The 19,338-nt window shown below is 41.5% G+C and overlaps 2 protein-coding genes across 2 annotated transcripts in view; both read right to left on the bottom strand.

Annotated features, from left to right (window-relative positions):
* The window catches only part of LOC146716484 (protein NLRC3-like), a 368,054-nt gene that overhangs the window by 22,562 nt on the left and 326,154 nt on the right, over positions 1–19,338 (bottom strand). The window lies entirely within an intron of this gene.
* LOC146716499 (protein NLRC3-like) lies at positions 11,666–13,734 on the bottom strand (the record flags this gene model as incomplete). The annotated part of the gene is made up of 2 exons (XM_085452730.1): positions 11,666–13,527; positions 13,644–13,734. Coding segments are annotated over 2 exons (1,953 nt in total), but the record flags the coding sequence as incomplete, so codon positions are not given.

Here is a 19,338-nt window from a genome sequence, read left to right as displayed (position 1 = left end):
TTTTACTGTTGTTCCAAAGTATTATAAATTATTCAAGAACGTCAGTTGGACTGATAGGAAGCACAGTGCTCAGAGGTAACGCTTGCCAATGCCAAGGACGCTTAGGCATTGTCCTCGAAGAGGGATAGTCAGTTGGTCACTGTGGAGCTTGGGGCACTCCAGAATAACTAGGAGTTAGAGTCTCCTTACCGTTTGGAACGGTAGTCTGCGCTTTTTTGGCCAGCAGAAGTTGGACTTCGGGCGTGTAACTTTAACTTAAAACTTCGGGGTAAGCCTTGGCTGTGAAATGCCAAAAATAGAGCTTCAGGCAAAGTTTGGGTTGGTTGACGCTTTTAAATTGAGTTAGGGATTTTAGAGATGAGGCCAGAAACTGTTGGACAGATACTGGTTAATTGATCACAAAAAAGTTGGACTTTATCGGTTGGACCGTTAACTCAAATTTGTCGAAATTGTTTAGGCGCTAAAGCTGACAGATGTGACAGTGGTTGTAAATATAAGACGTCTTTGTAATATAAAATAAGAGATCTCTGTGTGAAAGGAGTCTGAGGCAGTGCTGGAGCTATTTTTAGACTGTGTGTGTGTGAGTGTGAAAATGCAAATTAGTCAGCAGTGAACTGTTTAAACCACAGTTGGTTTTACAAATACTGCTGCAAACATTGTTGAGTGTGTGTTTAAGACGCCATTTATGTTCATTAGAGGGCTATAAATAAAGTTTTGAGTTGCCGTAGTGGATGTATAGTAATTGACTGAGTTTTGATATATAAATATAGTGAGTGCACTGTATATATTTAAGACTAACATATTACTTTTAGGAGTAACCTCTCATCAGCAATAAATGCTGGTGTGTTTTATTTTTTCTATTCTATGTGTGTGCTGTGAGAATTAATAGAGGTTTCAATTGTTTTCTTTGACTTGCTCTTTCTGATTATGAAAGGCATGTCTGAAATACTCTTAGGAAAGCGTGTTGTGAGTATATTCCTCAACTCTTGTCACAGTTTAAGTGTGTGAATGCTGTGAGTAGCAGGTTTTGAGTGATTGGGTGTGATTTGTACAAAATAATAAATAATAATAACACTATGAAAGTTGATAGTAGAGTGAGTGCAGAAGTGGAAGTGTGAGAGAAAAGGCGGTGTGTGTGTGAGACGATCTGACAAACGCAAAGAATTTAGTATATTTAGAAGTGTGTGCGTGAAATAAGGGTGAATTGTTTTAGATCAAGACTTAGTAAAACAAGAGTTTTATTAGCCTGTAATAAAAACAAAACAGGAGAGATAGAAACAGAAAATATGGTTCTGAGCAGCTGCAAGGTTGACAGGAAATGGTGTGTGTGACAGGAACTTTGCATGCCCATAAAAGGAACTGACTGTGACAAGTGAGCACACAGAGAGAGAAACATACGAGTTAAACTCCAGGCAGATGAAGCAAATGGAGGTTTTAAGAAAAGAAATGAAAAGGATATTAATTGTATGCTTTAGTGTGTCAATACAGGTGGACTTCTTTCAACCTAGAATCTTGAGTACAAAACCATTGATTAACAGAATTGGGAGGAAAACAGGCCAGATTTTGGCTTAAAATTTTACAGCTTGACCTCCCACTTGTCCCGATCCTGAGAAGAAGCTCATAGGACAGTTAATCTCCTGATGAAGACCGACAGAACATCGTGGACTTCAAGAATTAACAGCAGGCAAAAGACAGTGCAACTGAAACTACACTGACGATACCAGCAGCAGCATGGAAGAAAAGCACGTGATGGAAAATGCACGGTGAACTGCAGGCTGGTAAGAACAGTGTGACATAACTGTTTAAAGACACTGAATGGGATATTTTGCCAGGCTGGGATTTAATCTAAAAGGAAAATACTGAAAAGAGCAACGGAGAAGAAACAGAGAAGAAACAGACTGTGTTTGCTGGGGATCACAAGACAACAAAGGACACTAAGAGAAGGGCACAGGGGCCAGTGGGAAGGTGAAGCCCAGACGAGTTCGACTGCGAGAATAGAGGGTACAATTGGGTTGAAATTGAAGCCGGAACTCAGGATGGTTTAGGGATGTCCACGTCACAAACAAAGAGGTAAACAAAAAGAAGGTAAAATAAAGAGAGAAAATAACTGACAATTACATTAATGAATAGAAGACACACATACAGATATTACATAGATTTATTTTTAGGATAAAGGGGAGAGCTTATACGTAGAAATGACTTTTTATACATATTGCATTTTGTGCCTTTAAGGGAGTTGTGGCTCAATTCGTCTCTTGTGGGTCACGAGCCTTTGGCTAGCGCTATGATTAGCCAATCTACTGTGAGGATGATATGAGTTATTGAAGGATTGCACACGCTTACAGACACAGAGTCCATAAACACACATGACAGTATTGATTCCAGGCAAAAGGCCTCAAATTAATTTAGCGTTTAACTGAACTTGAGCTGGCCCTGTAACAAGTGACAGAAAAGAGGAACTGAATAGGAGTTTCTTGCTTTAGAGAAGGACCAAAGGAAGGAAAGCATATATTTTGGTTAAGTCTGATAAACTAGAATGAGAAGGTATTGTTACATCAAAGGAGCAAGATGAAATAAAAAGGCTGTACCAAAAACAGGTTATAACATAGGAAATGTGAGTTTTAAAATGAAGTTAGTGTTAACACACAGGAGTTGTTTCAAGGCAGCGTTTAGCTGTGATAAAATGTATGCAGGAGTAATTGCTTATATGTTTAAACTTAATTGATTAAAGTGGTTGTTGTTTTTTGGGATCTTTTAGTAGAATAGGCGCTTATAATGATTTTCTTGTGAAAGGAGATTCTAGGTCAGAGTGGAGGCCTTGCAGCAGCGAGAGTTCTGTGTACAGGATGTTGATGATTAGATAAGGCAAGCGACAGGAAACGCATGCAGGGACGTGAAAGCAGCGTTTTAAGAGTTTCAAAATGATGAGTAACGTTGAAGAATATATATAAATACAAGTCAATAAGTCAAGAAGATAATTAGGATCAGGCTTTTGATTAAAGAGTCCCAAAGATGATAAGTTAGGGAGGTGCAGGAAAAGGTGTTTGGTTTGCTTTACAGAAGATCTCGGCGACCACAGGGGGGTGAGGATGCTGGAGGCCCGAGGCATGATGGACCACAAGAGAGGGACGCAGAAAAAACCTAATCTTACGCATGGAGTGTTCTCGAGGGGGAGCTGGTGTTTATTACTGGACCACTTAGATGACATGAGGTTGTCTGATTTGCTGAGCCAGAGGACGGCTAGAGAGGGTCAGAGCGGGAGTGGTGACCCCGATGTCCATGATGCCATGGATGGACATGGAAGCAGCTGAGTGGGCCGAGGAGTGACCCAACACAATGTATTGTGACCTCTGGTGTTCCAGAGGTCGAGAGAGGGAGTATTGAGATTGGAGAGATATTTTGCTGCTATTGTTAAAGGCTCATGTTCTCACTTAGATCATCGATTTCTACTTACATTTCTTTCTGGGAAAAATGGGGATTACTTTGGAAACAGGAAGTATTTTCCCCAATAAGCAGCCCTGGATTAGTAAATCACTCCAACATGTTCTCAGGCAGAAGAAGCTGTCTTGTTATGAGGAAGAGAAGAAAAAGATTGAGGCACAGAAACTTGTTGAAAGAGAGATAAAGCAGCTAAAATCAGGTGTAAAAGTAAAGCAGAGGATGAGCTGAATAAAGGACACTCAAGGCTGGCTTGGAAAGGAATGAAGTCCATGGTGGGGATGCAGAACAAGGAGCAAAGATGAATGTGATGCTGAATCAGCAGAAGACTTGGACTCATTTGATTCCAGCTTTGATATCATTGATTTCAATGAAGAGCTTTGTGATTGTAGCAAAGGGCTGGTAGCTCTGAGAGTCCCACTGATGAGGTGTTTGTGTGGAAATCTCTTAGTGGGACCAAAGAGAGAAAAAGCCCTGGTCCTGATGCTGTGGGAGGGAAATGATTGAAGTGTGCTGTGAGGAACTGACTGGGAGATTTTCACACATTTTCCAGTCCTCCTTGGAACAACAGGAAGTTCCCAGCATATGGAAACAAAGGTTAAGTGCCCTATGGCACTCAGTGATGATGGTGCTGTGGCCCCACCACCTCCACCTCTTTGTAAAGGAACTAACTGTAATCTGAAGCTTCAAGTGGAACTAAGACTTCCTCCACTAGGTGGCAGTGTCTGATGAGAAAGTGTTAGTGGAGCTGGCCTGGAGTCAGAAACAGGAAGATGCAGGATTTGGGCTGAAATGGGGAAAAGTGGTTCGCACTAGTGCCTTAAAGCAAGAAGGTTGTAGGTTGAAGCTTGTTGGCCTTTCTGTGGAGGTTGGATGTTCTCCCACAGTCCAATGAAATGCTGCTTAGGTTCATTGGTGCTTCTAAATTGGCTGTAGGTGTGGATGTGAGAGAGTGCTTCTCTGTCTCTCTCTGTTGGCCCTGTGATGGACTGCTCACCTGTGCAGGTGGACCACGCCTCTTGCCCTATGACAGCTAGGGCACAAGCTGCGGCCCTGTGAGCCTAAGCTGAATAAACAGTTAGCAAAAATGATCCATAGATGGCCTGAAATCCCCCAGTTAGCAGTTTGGTAGATAGCTATGACATGCTAATCCCATCCAGCAGCTGTATTCTACCTGTAAGCTGATCCCTGCTGAGCCAAAGCACTTTTTCATATACAAATTACAACCTTTAATAGAAACCTATTGGTCAGCATCTTATTAGCCTGCTGTTAGCTTCATTCCACAGAAAACTGAGAGAAACTAACAGAGTTGATAAAGAATAAAGAGAAATGTGCTGATTTAAAGCCTTTGAAGTGCTTCAGATGATCTCTGTCCACTTCTGTCCACTCATTCATTCATGTAAGCTTTCTAATGCAGCTTTGATCTTCACAGTCTGCTTCATGAAACTCATTCTAACCCTGAATGTCAGAGTGTTCCTCCTTCTCTTTCCCATCATTCATGCTGGCAGTGGAGGAGATTTGGATGTTGGACTGTGTTTTGGATGATGTGTGTATGTTTGTGTTGGACTGCTGTCTGTAAAGCAAACGCACATTTTGCTTTGGATTTCAGTGTCAGACAGACTTTAAGGTGGAATGAAAAGTTGGAGAGTTTCACAGTGAATTATCCAGTGGAGGATTTTTCTTCTTCTTTGAAGGTTTGAAATGTGAACATTGTTCTGCTGCAGTCAATGGACTAAACCAGAGAAGAAGAAAACAGACTTTACCATGAAGATCCTCAGTGTGGATCAGTATAATATCAGCCTGATGTCTGCAGTTTAGTGTCAGCACAACTTTCACATCATATTCATCTCAGCACAACTAAAACATGCTGACTGACCTCAGAGTTTCAAGTCCACATCCTGGACTCTCCAGGAAACCACACACATGCTTCACTCCTGAATCCTGCAGCTCGTAGTTGCAGCTCAGCTCCAGCTGTCTCAGATGGGAGGGGTTGGACTTCAGTGCTGCTGCCAGATAATCACAGCTGATCTCTGACAAACCACTGTAACTCAATCTGTATAAAGAATGAAAGATGTAAGTTTATTAGACAAAGTGTGAGCTTGAAATCATTCAGTGTTTCATCATCTGTTCAGAGCTGAAGAAGGTTCAGAATGTAGAAGTTTAGAAAATGGAAACTCCAAACAGCTGAAGCCAACAGGAAGCAGCTTCAAACAAACACAACAAGAGAAAAAACTCTGAATGTTTCACAGTAAAGTCGTACATTTCTCATAAAAACAGGACAAAGACTTGAAAAAGTCTTGTTTTTCCTTCCAGGAACCACAAGGCTTCACTTTTAAAGGTGAAGTGTGAAAGAAATGGACATATTTGAAGTCCAACACCTTTTTCCAGTCACATTATTAAAGCAGACAAACTACAAGCTCATTTTCATTCCAACAAGTCATCTTCTGACTAGAGATGGACCGATCCGATATTATGTATCGGTATCGGTCCGATACTGACCTAAATTACTGGATCGGATATCGGAGAAAAATAAAAAATTTAATCCGATCCATTAAATATCACGAAAGCACCTCACAAAACTTGCAACACGCCGTAACTCACCTCAGAACGTTAGCACGTCGGAGCAGTATGCATCACGTGATAGAGCGGCTGTGGCATGCGGGACCTGTCGGTGGTCTGGATAGCATGTGGAGCTTCGCTAGCAACCCGGCATTTCATCTCCGACAAAGTTATCCCCGAGAGAAGTAAAGCAAGTGTGTAAGTCCATCTCTGAATGTTTGTAAAGCATTCCTGCGTTAAGCTTAACAAGCGATATATGGAGCGACTGCCTCTCCTGCTGCTACTTCAATCATGAAACTGCTTAACGATCAGCTGATCGGCTTTTCTGTCGCGAGTCCGTCTCTCTGGTTTGTTTTTGGCCCACTTTGCACCAGAAAGAGGAAACCATCGGCTGAACAACAGCAGCACGTTTAAGCTTGATAAGCTGTTGTTAGAATTTATTTAATATTACTTTCTACACCAGGATCTTTTTCTACGTAGCTGACGGCTGGTAACTGTGCAGGGGCGGATCTAGCAAAGTTTAGCCAGGGGGGCCGATAGGGCATGAACAGGGAAAAGGGGGCACAAAGACATACTTTTCTTTCTTATTCTCATTTAAAATGTCTACCTTTTAATAAATAATTATCCGAATCTTACACCCAAAGTTTTAATTTGATGTAAAATGAATAGAAGTCCATTACTGTATATAGTGACTATTAAGTCTAATATATATATACCCTAGTAAGCTATAGTACTTTTTCCTTTGGGAAGGTACCATCTGTGCAGTCTGCAATTTTGTTGAAGAAAGATGTTGAATCTATTTAATATTTCTTGAAAAATAATTGATTTCTGTGCATTTTTTTTTCACACTGCATCAAATTAAGGTTGATTACGTTGATTAAGCATCATGAGGTGGGGGGTGAGGGGTGGTTCCCTATTTTTTATTTATTTATTTTTGTTGTTGCTGGGAGTTGGAACCCTATTAGTTAGGTTGCTTAATATTTACGCTAAGTACTCTTTAAAATACCAGAATAGGGAGGATGGTGTAGGTTTAAGTTTATTAGATTGATCAGTATTGCTGAACTATGAAATATTTTTTTTTTGCATATAGGTATAACAGAATAGCTTTAGTGTAGTTGTTGTTTTAAACTTGAGTATGAACTTATACAAAATGCAGCAAGATATTTAAAAAAAAACCATTTTGTTGATTAAAAAACACTATATCGGATTCATATCAGTATCGGCAGATATCCAAATTTATGATATCGGTATCGGTATCGGACATAAAAAAGTGGTATCGTGCCATCTCTACTTCTGACCTGGACTAACAACACTGGTCTCTATGTGCAGCTGGCTGTGAGACCAGTGCTCAGGGAGCGTCTACAAAGTGCAACACTGAAAGAACATCACACACTCATTTGCTTCCATCATCCAACCTGAAGAGGAAACAGAGACGCCTCCCCTTCAAAGTAAAAGCTGCTCCTTTTGGACACAGTATCAAAGAAAGTCTACAGTATAACATAGAAAAGACAGAACAAAGTTTTGTTTTTTTTCAATTGTGCAGAAATGAAACTACACTAAGCTCAATTATGTGACAGACATTTCATCCCATGTCAGTTTGGCCTCATCCTGGGCCGGATTATCCAGCACACACTCTGACCACAGGCCCAGGGGCCACGCACAGCTGGGCTCCATCCAAGAGACAGCAAACAAACCAACACAATAATAAAAAGCACCATGTGATCTTCTTACATCTTCAAGACAAACATAGGAAAAACATGAGCATATTTGTTTCCTGATAAAATGATGTGACAGGTAGAACAGAGTAAAGTGGTGGTGTTACAGCCTTTCTCCCCTCTGCTGCCGAGGCTGTTAGTCTCTCCCAAACTCAGCTACAGGACTTCCAAATGAATGAAAGCAGCAGAAGTGGCTTTACAAATGAAAGAGGAAGAGGAGAAGAAGAGGAGAGGGAGGCCACCCTGACCATCACTCCAGCTGAAAACATCACACTTCTATTAAAGTTGGTGAGAAAATGTTGAGCAGGATGAGCTGCTGGCTAATCTGGAGGCTGTAGCAGCAGCTCACAGTCACAGTGGATTTCCACTCATGAAAAAGCTCTGGCTGCTTCATTTCTCATCTCATATCAGAGACTTTAATGCTTCACTGAAGCTGTACTGTGATGCTTCCATATCCCAGTGAGGCCTCCATAATGATTTCAGCTGTTCTGTACACACACTGTGTGCCCTGTATGGCTCAAAGTCTCTGCAGCCTGTTTTTATCTGCTATCATCAGATCTTCATCATCCTCATTCACATCCCTCACACACTCTACAGCCTCATCAGCACTGACTTCATCTTCACTGACTGATGGAGCACAACATGAACCTGTGGAGGCTGAAACACTGTCCTGTCAAACATCTCCCCGTCACCACTCCACTTCTGTCAGCCTTTAAATGAACCCTGCTCAAGTCTGTCACTTCTGTTTGGAGCCAAAAGGAAAAACTCTTGTTCAGTCGTTTGGAAAGACAACATTTCTGAAAGCACTCAAACTTCTTCACATTTGTCTTCAGACACATCCTGAACATTTAGGAACTAAAGAAAGTTTCAAACATCAAAGACCTGAAATATAGAAAAACAACAACAGCTGCAGTCAGTGAACTCACCTCAGAGTCTCCAGTCGACAGTTTGGACTCTCCAGTCCAGCACACAGAAGCTTCACTGCTGAATCCTGCAGCTTGTTCCAACTCATGTCCAGCTGTGTCAGATGGGAGGGGTTGGACTTCAGAGCTGAGGCCACAACTTCACAGTGAGACTCTGAGAGTCCACACTGAGTCAGTCTGTGATGATAGAAAATATAAAATGTGTTATTATAAAAGCAGAAAATCTGCATTATAAACACAGACTGAATGTATATGAAGACAAAACAGAGTGAGGTCATAATCTGATGAATCTGCTCTTCACATCTGTGCTTCAGCTCCTCTTACTGTGTTTGACATGACACAACGATTGAGTCTCTCTCAGACCTGCAGACTTTTAATGAGAATCTTTGTTTGGCTTTAATCTGCAGATGAAGGAGGAAGATGGTGTCACATTTAGGCTTCCATAATGTCCACAGTCTGTCACTGAGATCTGATCCAGAGTCAGAGTGAAGACACACATTTGGACTGTTTCCTGTTTTGACTCCAGAACATTTTGAATGAGTTCAGCTCAGTGAAGAGTTCCAGCTGGAAAGATGATCTCTGTTTGCTACCTGCTGTCAGGTACGACTGTTCACGTCCACACGCAGGAAAAACCTGCTGACTGTTACCAAACGGAGCAGAAATCTCATCACTGGACAATAATGATGAATGAACTCAGAGCTGCTGATATCAGATCTGATTTCAGGGGAACTAAACACAGAAATGATTGGCTCATTTTAGCTTTCTGAGCCATTATCTGCTGGTGTGTCGCTAGTTGGCAGAAAATGATTTGTATTCCTGTTCAGGGCTTCAGTGTTTATGAGTCCAGATCCAGGTGACAGCAAGTCAAAATGATGTTACCTGTCTGTGTCCAGCAGCAGCCTGTATTCACTTTGAATATTGTTATAACCTGACATGGATCAGTTTGTCTTTGATTGGTTTGTAAATGTCACTGTTTCCATTGGACCTGAGTGACGTACAAAGACAGAGAGGGAGAGAAAGGAGAGAGAGGATGGAGACAGCAAAGAGAGAGCAAACACAAACAGGTGAGAGTGGACAGGTGACCAAGGTCAGCAACCAATCAGAGAGCTTCTGTTTGACCCACAGTCACTGATGATGACTGCACATAACCAAGCAGTGTGTTACTCTGATATCAAATATGGATCCTGCTCTTATAATAATGATCATCAGATGATATTATTGTGTTATTTTGTAGCTGAATACGATGTTTGTGTGATTATCAGTGAAAGAAGCAGTGAGGAGAACAATGTTCTGGACATTTTCCAGTCTGGTTTCCGCAAATTGCACTCCACTGAAACCGCTTTGCTTAAAGTGTCTAGTGACATTCTGATGGCAGCAGACTCTGGAGAGTACACTGTTCTGGTTATGTTGGATCTCAGCTCTGCTTTTGATACTGTTGATCACAGCATCATGATAAATAGGCTGAAGGACTTGTTTGGGATTACTGGCGTTGTTTTAAAATGGTTTATGTCATATCTATCTGAGAGATCCTTTACTGTCTGTATAAATCATGTGCTGTCGGAAACATCAGTTCTGTCTTCTGGGGTACCTCAAGGATCTGTTTTAGGTCCTATTCTCTTTTTGCTGTATATCCTCCCTCTAGGCCACATTATCAGATGTTACAATAATATTTCTTATCATCTCTATGCTGATGACATTCAGTTGTACTGTTCTTTCAAAGCTTCTGAGTTGTATAAATTGTCTTGTTTAAATAATTGTCTGTCAGAAATCAAACAATGGTTAAATGACAATTTCCTTCAGTTAAATGCAGATAAAACAGAAACTTTGATTATTGCACCTGATCACATGCTCTCAGAAATTAGGCAGCATATCAGTTTTTTAGACCCTTCATTTCAGTCGAGTCTCAGAAACTTAGGTGTTATATTTGACAGTTCGATGTCTCTTGAGAAACACTCTAAACAACTTGTCCGGAACTGTTTTTATCATCTAAGAAACATTTCTAAACTCAGGCTACTGGTGTCAAAGGCAGAACTTGAGATGATTATTCATGCTTTTATCTCTTCTCGTTTGGATTATTGTAACGGTCTTTTTACGTGTCTTAACAAATCAGCTCTGGATCGCCTTCAGTCTGTACAGAATGCAGCGGCAAGACTTTTAACTGGTACAAACAAGAGGTCACACATTACTCCAGTTTTGGCTTCTCTTCATTGGTTGCCTGTAAATTTTAGGGTTCATTTTAAAATTTTAGTTGTAACTTTTAGAGCTCTGCATGGTGAAGCTCCCCAGTATATCTCTGACCTGTTGAAACCTCATGCTTCATCCCGAGCACTTAGGTCTTCAGGTCAGAGGCTACTGGTGGTCCCACGTACTAGGTTTAAAACACGTGGGGATCGGGCTTTTCAGGCACTGGCACCTAGGCTGTGGAACTCTCTGCCGTTGTCTTTACTACTGTGTCTAGACTCTACTGACTCCTTTAAAAAGCAGCTGAAGACATTTTTATACAAACGGGCTTTTAATTAATTTAATTAATTTTAACTTGTATGTCTGATCTTACTGTAAAGCACTTTGTGATTTTTATCTGTGAAATGTGCTATATAAATAAATTTTACTTACTTACTTACTTACTAGGATGGAGAGAGAGAGAGGACAGAGGGTGAAGTTAGAAACACTAAAAGGATTTTTCATGGATTTCATGGATGATTTGAGTGATTTCCAGCAGGACACTTAAACATGTCAGTGGACGTCCTAAAGAACATATTCACTGATATGAAACGTGTCATTGAACAGGATTAATATCAGTGGAAACATGGTGGAAACAGCGGTGACTGCATGGATGTGACACACTTCAAATCTGTTCTCCACTCTTGGATTTGGGATCCATGGAGCTGCTGCTGAGTCTGTACAATAAAGGAATGGTGTGGAAGGTTGCAGCGTACGGACACAAACACTTTGTGGTTACAATCTGATTTTATTTTCAACATTAAACTACTAACCTACACTGATCAATGATGTTAATGATCACATCTGGACTCACCTAGCCTTTCTGCAGGTCCTCACAGCTGGAATCAGTCTCTGTCGTCCCCGCTCTGATGTGTTGTACTTCTGCAGGTCCAACTCATCCAGAACCTCCTCTGACATCTGCAGCATGAAGGCCAGAGCTGAGCACTGGATCTCAGAGAGTTTCTTCTCTGATCTGTTCTCTGACTTCAGGAACTCTTGGATCTCCTGAAATAATGAGAGGTGGTTCATCTCCATCAGACAGTGGAAGATGTTGATGCTTCTGTCAGGAGAGATTTCATCACTGTTCATCTCCTTCAGGTTGTTGATGACACTCTGGATGGTTCCTGGACTGATCTCTGTCTGACCCAGCAGACCTACTAAGAGTCTCTGATTGGACTCCAGACAGAGGCCATGAAGGAAGCGAACAAACAGGTCCAGGTGGCCATTTTTACTCTGGAGGGATTTCTTCATGGCTCGTTTAAGGAAAACATCAAGAAAAGAGTTGCCTGCATCATCATCATCATCGTCATCACTGTCATCGTCATCACTGTCATCGTCATCACTGTCATCATCATCACTGTCATCATTCCAGTTCTGCAGCACCTCTGTCTTCCTGTTGGTGTGACAGTGGAACATGTAGACAGCAGCCAGAAACTCCTGAATGCTCAGATGAACAAAGCAGTAGACTGGTTTCTGGAAGATCACACACTCTCTTTTGAAGATCTCTGTACAAACTCCTGAGTACACCGAGGCCTCTGTCACATCCAGACCACACTGCTCCAGGTCTTCTTGGTAGAACATGATGTTTCCTTTCTCCAGATGTTCAAACGCCAGCCTCCCCAGCTTCAGAAGAACTTCCCTGTCAGCCTCCGTCAGCTCCTGTGGACTCGTCTCACGTCCCTCATGGTACTTGTTCTTCTTCCTCTTTGTCTGAACCAGCAGGAAGTGTGAGTACATGTCAGTCAGGGTCTTGGGCAGCTCTCCTCTCTGCTCTGTAGTCAACATGTGCTCCAGAACTGTAGCAGTGATCCAGCAGAAGACTGGGATACTACACATGATGTGGAGGCTCCTGGATGTCTTCATGTGGGAGATGATTCTGCTGGACAGCTCTTCATCAGTGAATCTCCTCCTGAAGTACTCCTCCTTCTGGGCATCAGTGAAGCCTCGTACTTCTGTTAGCCTGTCAACACATGTAGGAGGGATCTGATTGGCTGCTGCGGGTCGGGAAGTTATCCAGACGAGAGCGAAGGGAAGCAGATTCCCCTGGATGAGGTTTGTCAGCAGCTGGCTGACTGATGACTTCTGTGTGACATCAGACAGCAGCTTCCTGTTGGTGAAATCCAATGAAAGTCTGCTTTCATCCAGGCCGTCAAAGATGAACAAAAGCTGAGAGACAGCCAGCTTCTCTGCTGTGACCTTCTGTAATGTTGGATGGAAAACATGGAGCAGCTCCAGAAGACTGTACTGCTCATCTCTGATCAGGTTCAGCTCCCTGAATGAAAGCAGAACCACCACACTGACATGTTGGTTCTCCAAGCCCTCTGCCCAGTCCAGAGTGAACTTCTGCACTGAGAAGGTTTTTCCAACACCAGCCACGCCGTTGGTCAGAACCACTCTGATGGGTCTCTGTTGGTCAGGTAAGGCTTTAAAGATGTCCTGGCACCTGATTGGAGCGTCATGGAGGGCGTCCATCTTGGAAGCTGTCTCCAGCTGCCTCACCTCATGTTGGGTATGAACCTCTTCACTCTGTCCCTCTGTGATGTAGAGCTCAGTGTAGATGGTGTTGAGGAGGGTTCTACTTCCTGTTTCATCACTTCCTTCAGTCACACGTTCACATCTCCTCCTCAGACTGCTCTTATGTTCATCTAAAACCTCCTGCAGACCAACATCTGCTGAAAGAAAGAAAAACAATGAGACTAAAGAGAAAGAAAACTCTTCAATGTCTGAACAACACAAGAAGTCCAGTTTTCAGAAATGAGTCCATCAGCAGACAGATGTTCAGTCTTACTTTGTACACAGCTGCTCTGACTGGCTGTCTGCAGTCCAGCTCTGCTTCTGGATCTTTCTCCACACTGTGCAGAAGCTCTGATGGTGACACAGAAAAGTCAAAGTGGAGATACTTCTGTCCACCTTTGATTAGACTCATTATAAAAAGGAAAACAAAGTTTGAACACAGTCATGTTTCCAGTTCACTGACTTACATTTATTCCATGGACACTCACTCTAACCTGAAGCACAGCTACAACCCAACATTGTTGAGGCCTCATCTCCTCCTTTCCTGACTGTAGAGGTTAAATATGCAACAACCAACAAATAAAAGAATTTGGTTCATTTCAAAGAAATTCACACGGTGACCAAGTAAAGTAACCGTAGTAAAGGAGACAACATCCCGTTGATGGTGGGATTATTTGAAAGATTTGCTTTGGTCACGTCACCAAATGCAGTTGAACCACCCGTGGATCCATGTTTGACCATTCTACCACTCTGAGCTCTGCTTTTGAATCATTTTATTATTATCATCATTCATTTATTCATTCTTTGGAGGGGGGCTATTTCCTAATGCCGCCCTAATAAGCTGATGTTCAAGGGGAAATATAACAGAAACTCTTTCAGTGTTATTCATTAATAAATTAACAGATAAACTGTGAAGAAGAAAAAACTGAGATTTAAAGGAGAGAGTGAGAAACTTGATCATCCATCCTCATAATACATGTTTATCAGTATCTGCTGTGACCATACTGCAGTAATAACTACAAGTCTACATTTCTGTGACTGTTGATCAATCACAGCAGGAATCTGAGCTCATCTCTGCACACAGAGCAGCTTCAGCTCTGGGATAAACTGCTCGCTTCACGTCCTTCTCAGCTCACAGACACTCATCCTGATATTTTCCTTTAACATTTGATGGTATAATTCATCTGAGTTTACACTTTATCTGCATAAATACAGAAAAACAGACCCAAACACCATAAACCATCAGTTTCACCATGTAGAATATATTGTTGTTTCCTTTTAATTCAGAGAAAAACTCTGATTTGGATTTTCTCTGTTCTCTTTGCCACAGCCCATCCCAGCAGCAGCTGAAGCAGCTGACTGTCACAACACTGAATAACACTTTAGGAGGAATTTCAGAGGTCAGTAAAGCTCCAGGTTCAACATCAGTTAATTAATCATAGTTCATCATAAATGTGAACCTGGCTGGCACACATGTTAATGTTAGCCATTTAAATATTAGCAGTTAGCTGAGGCCACAAGAAGAAGAGGCCCTAGAAGAACAATGGATGATAAGATTAGATTTTCAAGACTAGGCAGAGACGTGTTTTCCTTTACTGTCTCTTACAGAGGAGGGAGCAGATACCAGACGAGGTCACGGAGGTACGGGGAGGATTCGCAGCAGACAGCAAGACTGCCACGTCCATGCGAGAGAGCGATGGCTACGATAATCTCTGTTTTTAAGATAAGATAAGAGATAAGATAAGATAGAACTTTATTAATCCCTCGGGTGGGTTCCTCTGGGAAATTCGACTTCCAAAAAGCACAGCAACGACCGAAGTTACAGTTACAGAATTGTTATATATATATATATATATATATATATATATATATATATATATATATATATATATATATATATATATATATATATATATATATATATACACACACACACACACACACACACATATATATAAATACAGAGACAGATATAAATAAAATATACAAAGGGGATAAATAGAATAAATAGGAATAAAAAATAAAATAAAAATACAATGTCTCCCTATATAATGTTGTACAGCCCATGTGAGGGTTATCCTCTCTGCGAACCAGATGCTTGATTTCACACAGAGGTCCACCAACTGAATTTGATCAGTTATGGAACGATTTACCTCGACAGGCTCCTTCACTCGCTGCTTTTAAACCTCCTTTAAAACACACTTTTACTCCCTGACCTTTGACCCAGTGTGACATGTTGACTCACTACCTCAGACAGCTTAAAAATAGTCTTTTTGTTTTTTGGTGCTGCCTAAAAGAACCGTGAAATATCTGTCCTATATACAGTTATGTTCATATATTTTTGTGCTACATCAGGAAACTCAAAAACATAGTTTTTAATATTTTAATCCTTATTTTTAAAACTTTTTTTGTCATTTTTCTGAATAACACTTTAGGAGGAACGTCTTGATGCATTCTCAATCATCCAGGAAAGTAAATCTCCAAAAGTTGATTCTCTTCATCTGGACGTAGCGTAAATGTGTCCCAGCTGGACTTTTGTCAAAGCTGGAAAGGCTCCTAAAGAAAGTTCCAGTCGATCCAGGAGAGAAGGACAACCGCTGCCTAAGAGAAAACCTGTAGCTATCCCATATGTGTCAGGAGTGTCGGAGCAGCTGAGTCGCATTTTTTCTAAACACTGGGTCTCTGTGGCTTTTAAACCCCAAAACACGCTGCGCCAAAAACTGGTCCACCCCAAGGATCGGGTCCCCCGACACAAACAGAGTAACATAGTGTACGCTGTTAAGTGCAGGACGATTGGCAGGATTTATACATCGGGGAAACCAAACAACCTCTGGCTACAACACAGAAGAGCCACCTCGTCAGGCCAGGACTCTGCAGTCTATTTACACCTACAGGCCAGTGGACACTCTTTCAATGATGAGGATGTAACATCCCGGACAGGGAGGAACGCTGGTTTGAGGGCAGAGTCAAGGAGGCCATTTATGTGAAAAGGGAAAGACCATCTCTGAATTGAGGAGGGGGCCTAAGGGTACATCTGTCACCATCTTACATGCTGTGATTGCAGCCGTTCCCCAACTCTCTGTGAATGGGACTCATGACCATTGATCAGTGGTTGTTGATCAATGGTCATGAGAATTGCATAATTAAGATTAAGGAACTGACCTCACAGCCCATTGTTCCTTCAGTGGGCAGGTTTCAGTCATCATGCAAATGTCCTGTTTATAAGATTGAATCCTGCAGTCAGCTGAGACTGAAGGAGTCACCTGGATGAGAGACGAAATGTTTCTCCCACAAAACGCTACGTCCAGATGAACTGAATCAACTTTTGGAGAAAGAAGTTGAATCAGTATTTCAGCTTTAAGAGGGTATTTTAACACAAACATCAGTCCTTCTACTTCAGTATGTTTGAAACTTTGTTTAATCATCATTTTTAATGATCAAATATAATTATGTTTGTTATTTGTGGATTTTAAATGTCCTTGACAGAGACAGATGATGATCATTATCCTGCACTGTGCTCTCAGGTTTGGTCGAGCTAGCACAAAGAATGGCTATGTTGAACTTCCTCCTGGGATCTACACTAAGAAGTGAGTCCAACATTAGCAGGGTCTCTTTCCTTTATCTGATTCACTTTAGCATTCACAGTCACGTGAAGCTTGTTATTAACTCGATAAGTCAACCCAGGGTTTCAGCTGAGCGCTCACATGAAACACATGGTGTTGGCAGCATCTGATCAATCATATTCATGGAGACGTGTATCAGCAACAGAGCAGCTGAGTTTGCAGAAGGAAGTCAAACTAAACCACAGGAACAATATGAGGAGATTACACACATAATAAAATACTAGCAGTAACACAGCTGCTGCAGACAAATCAGTCGTGTGATCGTGTGTGAGAGGAGAAGGACTGTAAAGGAGTTTGGTGTTAAAAGCTCTGTATGAATGTGGGAGACTTTGAAGGGCTTTAAAAAGGCCAATATAAAATAAAAGGCAGCAAAACTGCTGAGTGTGAAAGTCACCAGACTTATCAGACCTCTGTGATTAAGACCTGTAAGAACACCTGTTTGTACTTGTTGACATTATATCAAACACACACGTATATTAAGCCTTTGTTTGAACTCTGGTTGAATTTGTTGCTTTCAGACTGTGAAACATCACAGAGGCTGCAGCTGCAGATCTTTTATTCACCTGGAAATTTACTTTAAATGTTAGATGGAAAATGTATTGCTCAGTTTCACCAAAGTAAGAACAAGAATCCATAAACCTTCATAAAGACAAACATCTCCCAGAACATTGAGCTGCTGAAGTGTCACTGAAGGGAAAAACTATTTGTCCTCCTCCATCCAGCAACACCTGAAACACCTGAGTGGAAGCTCCTCCCTACACTGTGTTTGAAGCAAAGCACAAAGGAGACACCTGCTGGAGCAGCTGGAGTCCTACAGACACTCAGCCTCTTCACTACACAAACACCTCCTACAACATCCACTCTTTCCACTCTGACTGCTGTGTTTGTGGAAACACTCCAACACACACCGCTTCACATACCAACATAGAAATGTGTGTGAAAAAGAGCTGAGCTGATATTAAACATGAGGATTTATTCAAAAATACAGAGTCAGGAACAACATCTAGACACACATTACCTCTCAGCAGCAGAAGAACAGCCTTTAAAGTAAACACCAACATCCTTCGACTCGTTGCTCTTTAAGGAAACACAGCTGGGTTCAGGTCCAGGAGATTCTGGCCTCTTATTGATCCTAAAAGAAAAACAATAAATGTCACAGCTTCATGAGACAGGAAGGAAAAACTGGAAATATTAAATTAAAGACATGATGAACAATCTCATAAAAATAATGTACTTACTCTTTGTCACATAACAGTCTTTTGTTAAAGTTTACACCAACACCCTTCGACTTGTTGCTCTTTAAGGAAACACAGCTGGGTTCAGGTCCAGGAGATTCTGGCCTCTTATTGATCCTAAGAGAAAAACAATAAATGTCACAGCTTCATGAGACAGGAAGGAAAAACTGGAAACATTAAATTAAAGACATGATGAACAATCTCATAAAAATAATGTACTTACTCTTTGTCACATAACAGTCTTTTGTTAAAGTTTACAATAACACCCTTGCTTAGTCTTTGCTCTGTACTGCAGTACTTGCACTGGTTTCACTGGACAAGTCTGCATGTGAATCTACAACTGATCTGACATTGTGGCACAAACACAGTAAACAAACACTACGAGCACCTTGTTTCATGTGCAGTGGCTTTCTCCTCATTCTGTTACTGAACACTGTATGAAAAGCCTCTCACTGCCAGCATCCTTCCAGCCCCACGACAACAAGACCAACTCACATCTTCACAACACCAAGAATTTTTCCCCTTTTCTTTGGAGAAACTGAGAAGCCAATAGGATTGTAGCTCAAACTTGCCCACAGTCCTGCTTCATCACTGCTCACTCCTACCTGTGTTGGTGCTGAGTGGACAGTCAGCCTGCTGCTAGCATGAATGCTAAACGTACTGCTGTGGATGATCAGCAGAAAAACATGTGGTCAGTTTGACTGTTTGCTGTATTTAAAGTCTTTTTCTCAGTTCGTCTGTATTCAAAGTGCATTCGGGGCTTTAGCTGACAGCTCTTTGTGCTAACAAACTAAACTCTCTTAGTTTAAGCCAACAGACCAAACACAAAGCCTGCTGCTGCCTCCATGGGTTAGCTTGTGTGACTGGTGTTTACACCAATGAAATCTAAATCACACTACAGGGAGTGCAGAATTATTAGGCAAATGAGTATTTTGTCCACATCATCCTCTTCATGCATGTTGTCTTACTCCAAGCTGTATAGGCTCGAAAGCCTACTACCAATTAAGCATATTAGGCGATGTGCATCTCTGTAATGAGAAGGGGTGTGGTCTAATGACATCAACACCCTATATCAGGTGTGCATAATTATTAGGCAACGTCCTTTCCTTTG

Source organism: Copadichromis virginalis, linkage group LG3 (genome assembly GCF_057382275.1).
Source record: "Copadichromis virginalis isolate Kocher_CV1m ecotype Utaka linkage group LG3, C_Virginalis_male_GT1.1, whole genome shotgun sequence".
NCBI classification, from domain to species: Eukaryota; Metazoa; Chordata; class Actinopteri; order Cichliformes; family Cichlidae; genus Copadichromis; species Copadichromis virginalis.
Note: the sequence above shows the minus strand (reverse complement) of the source record. Positions and strands in the feature narration are given on the sequence as shown.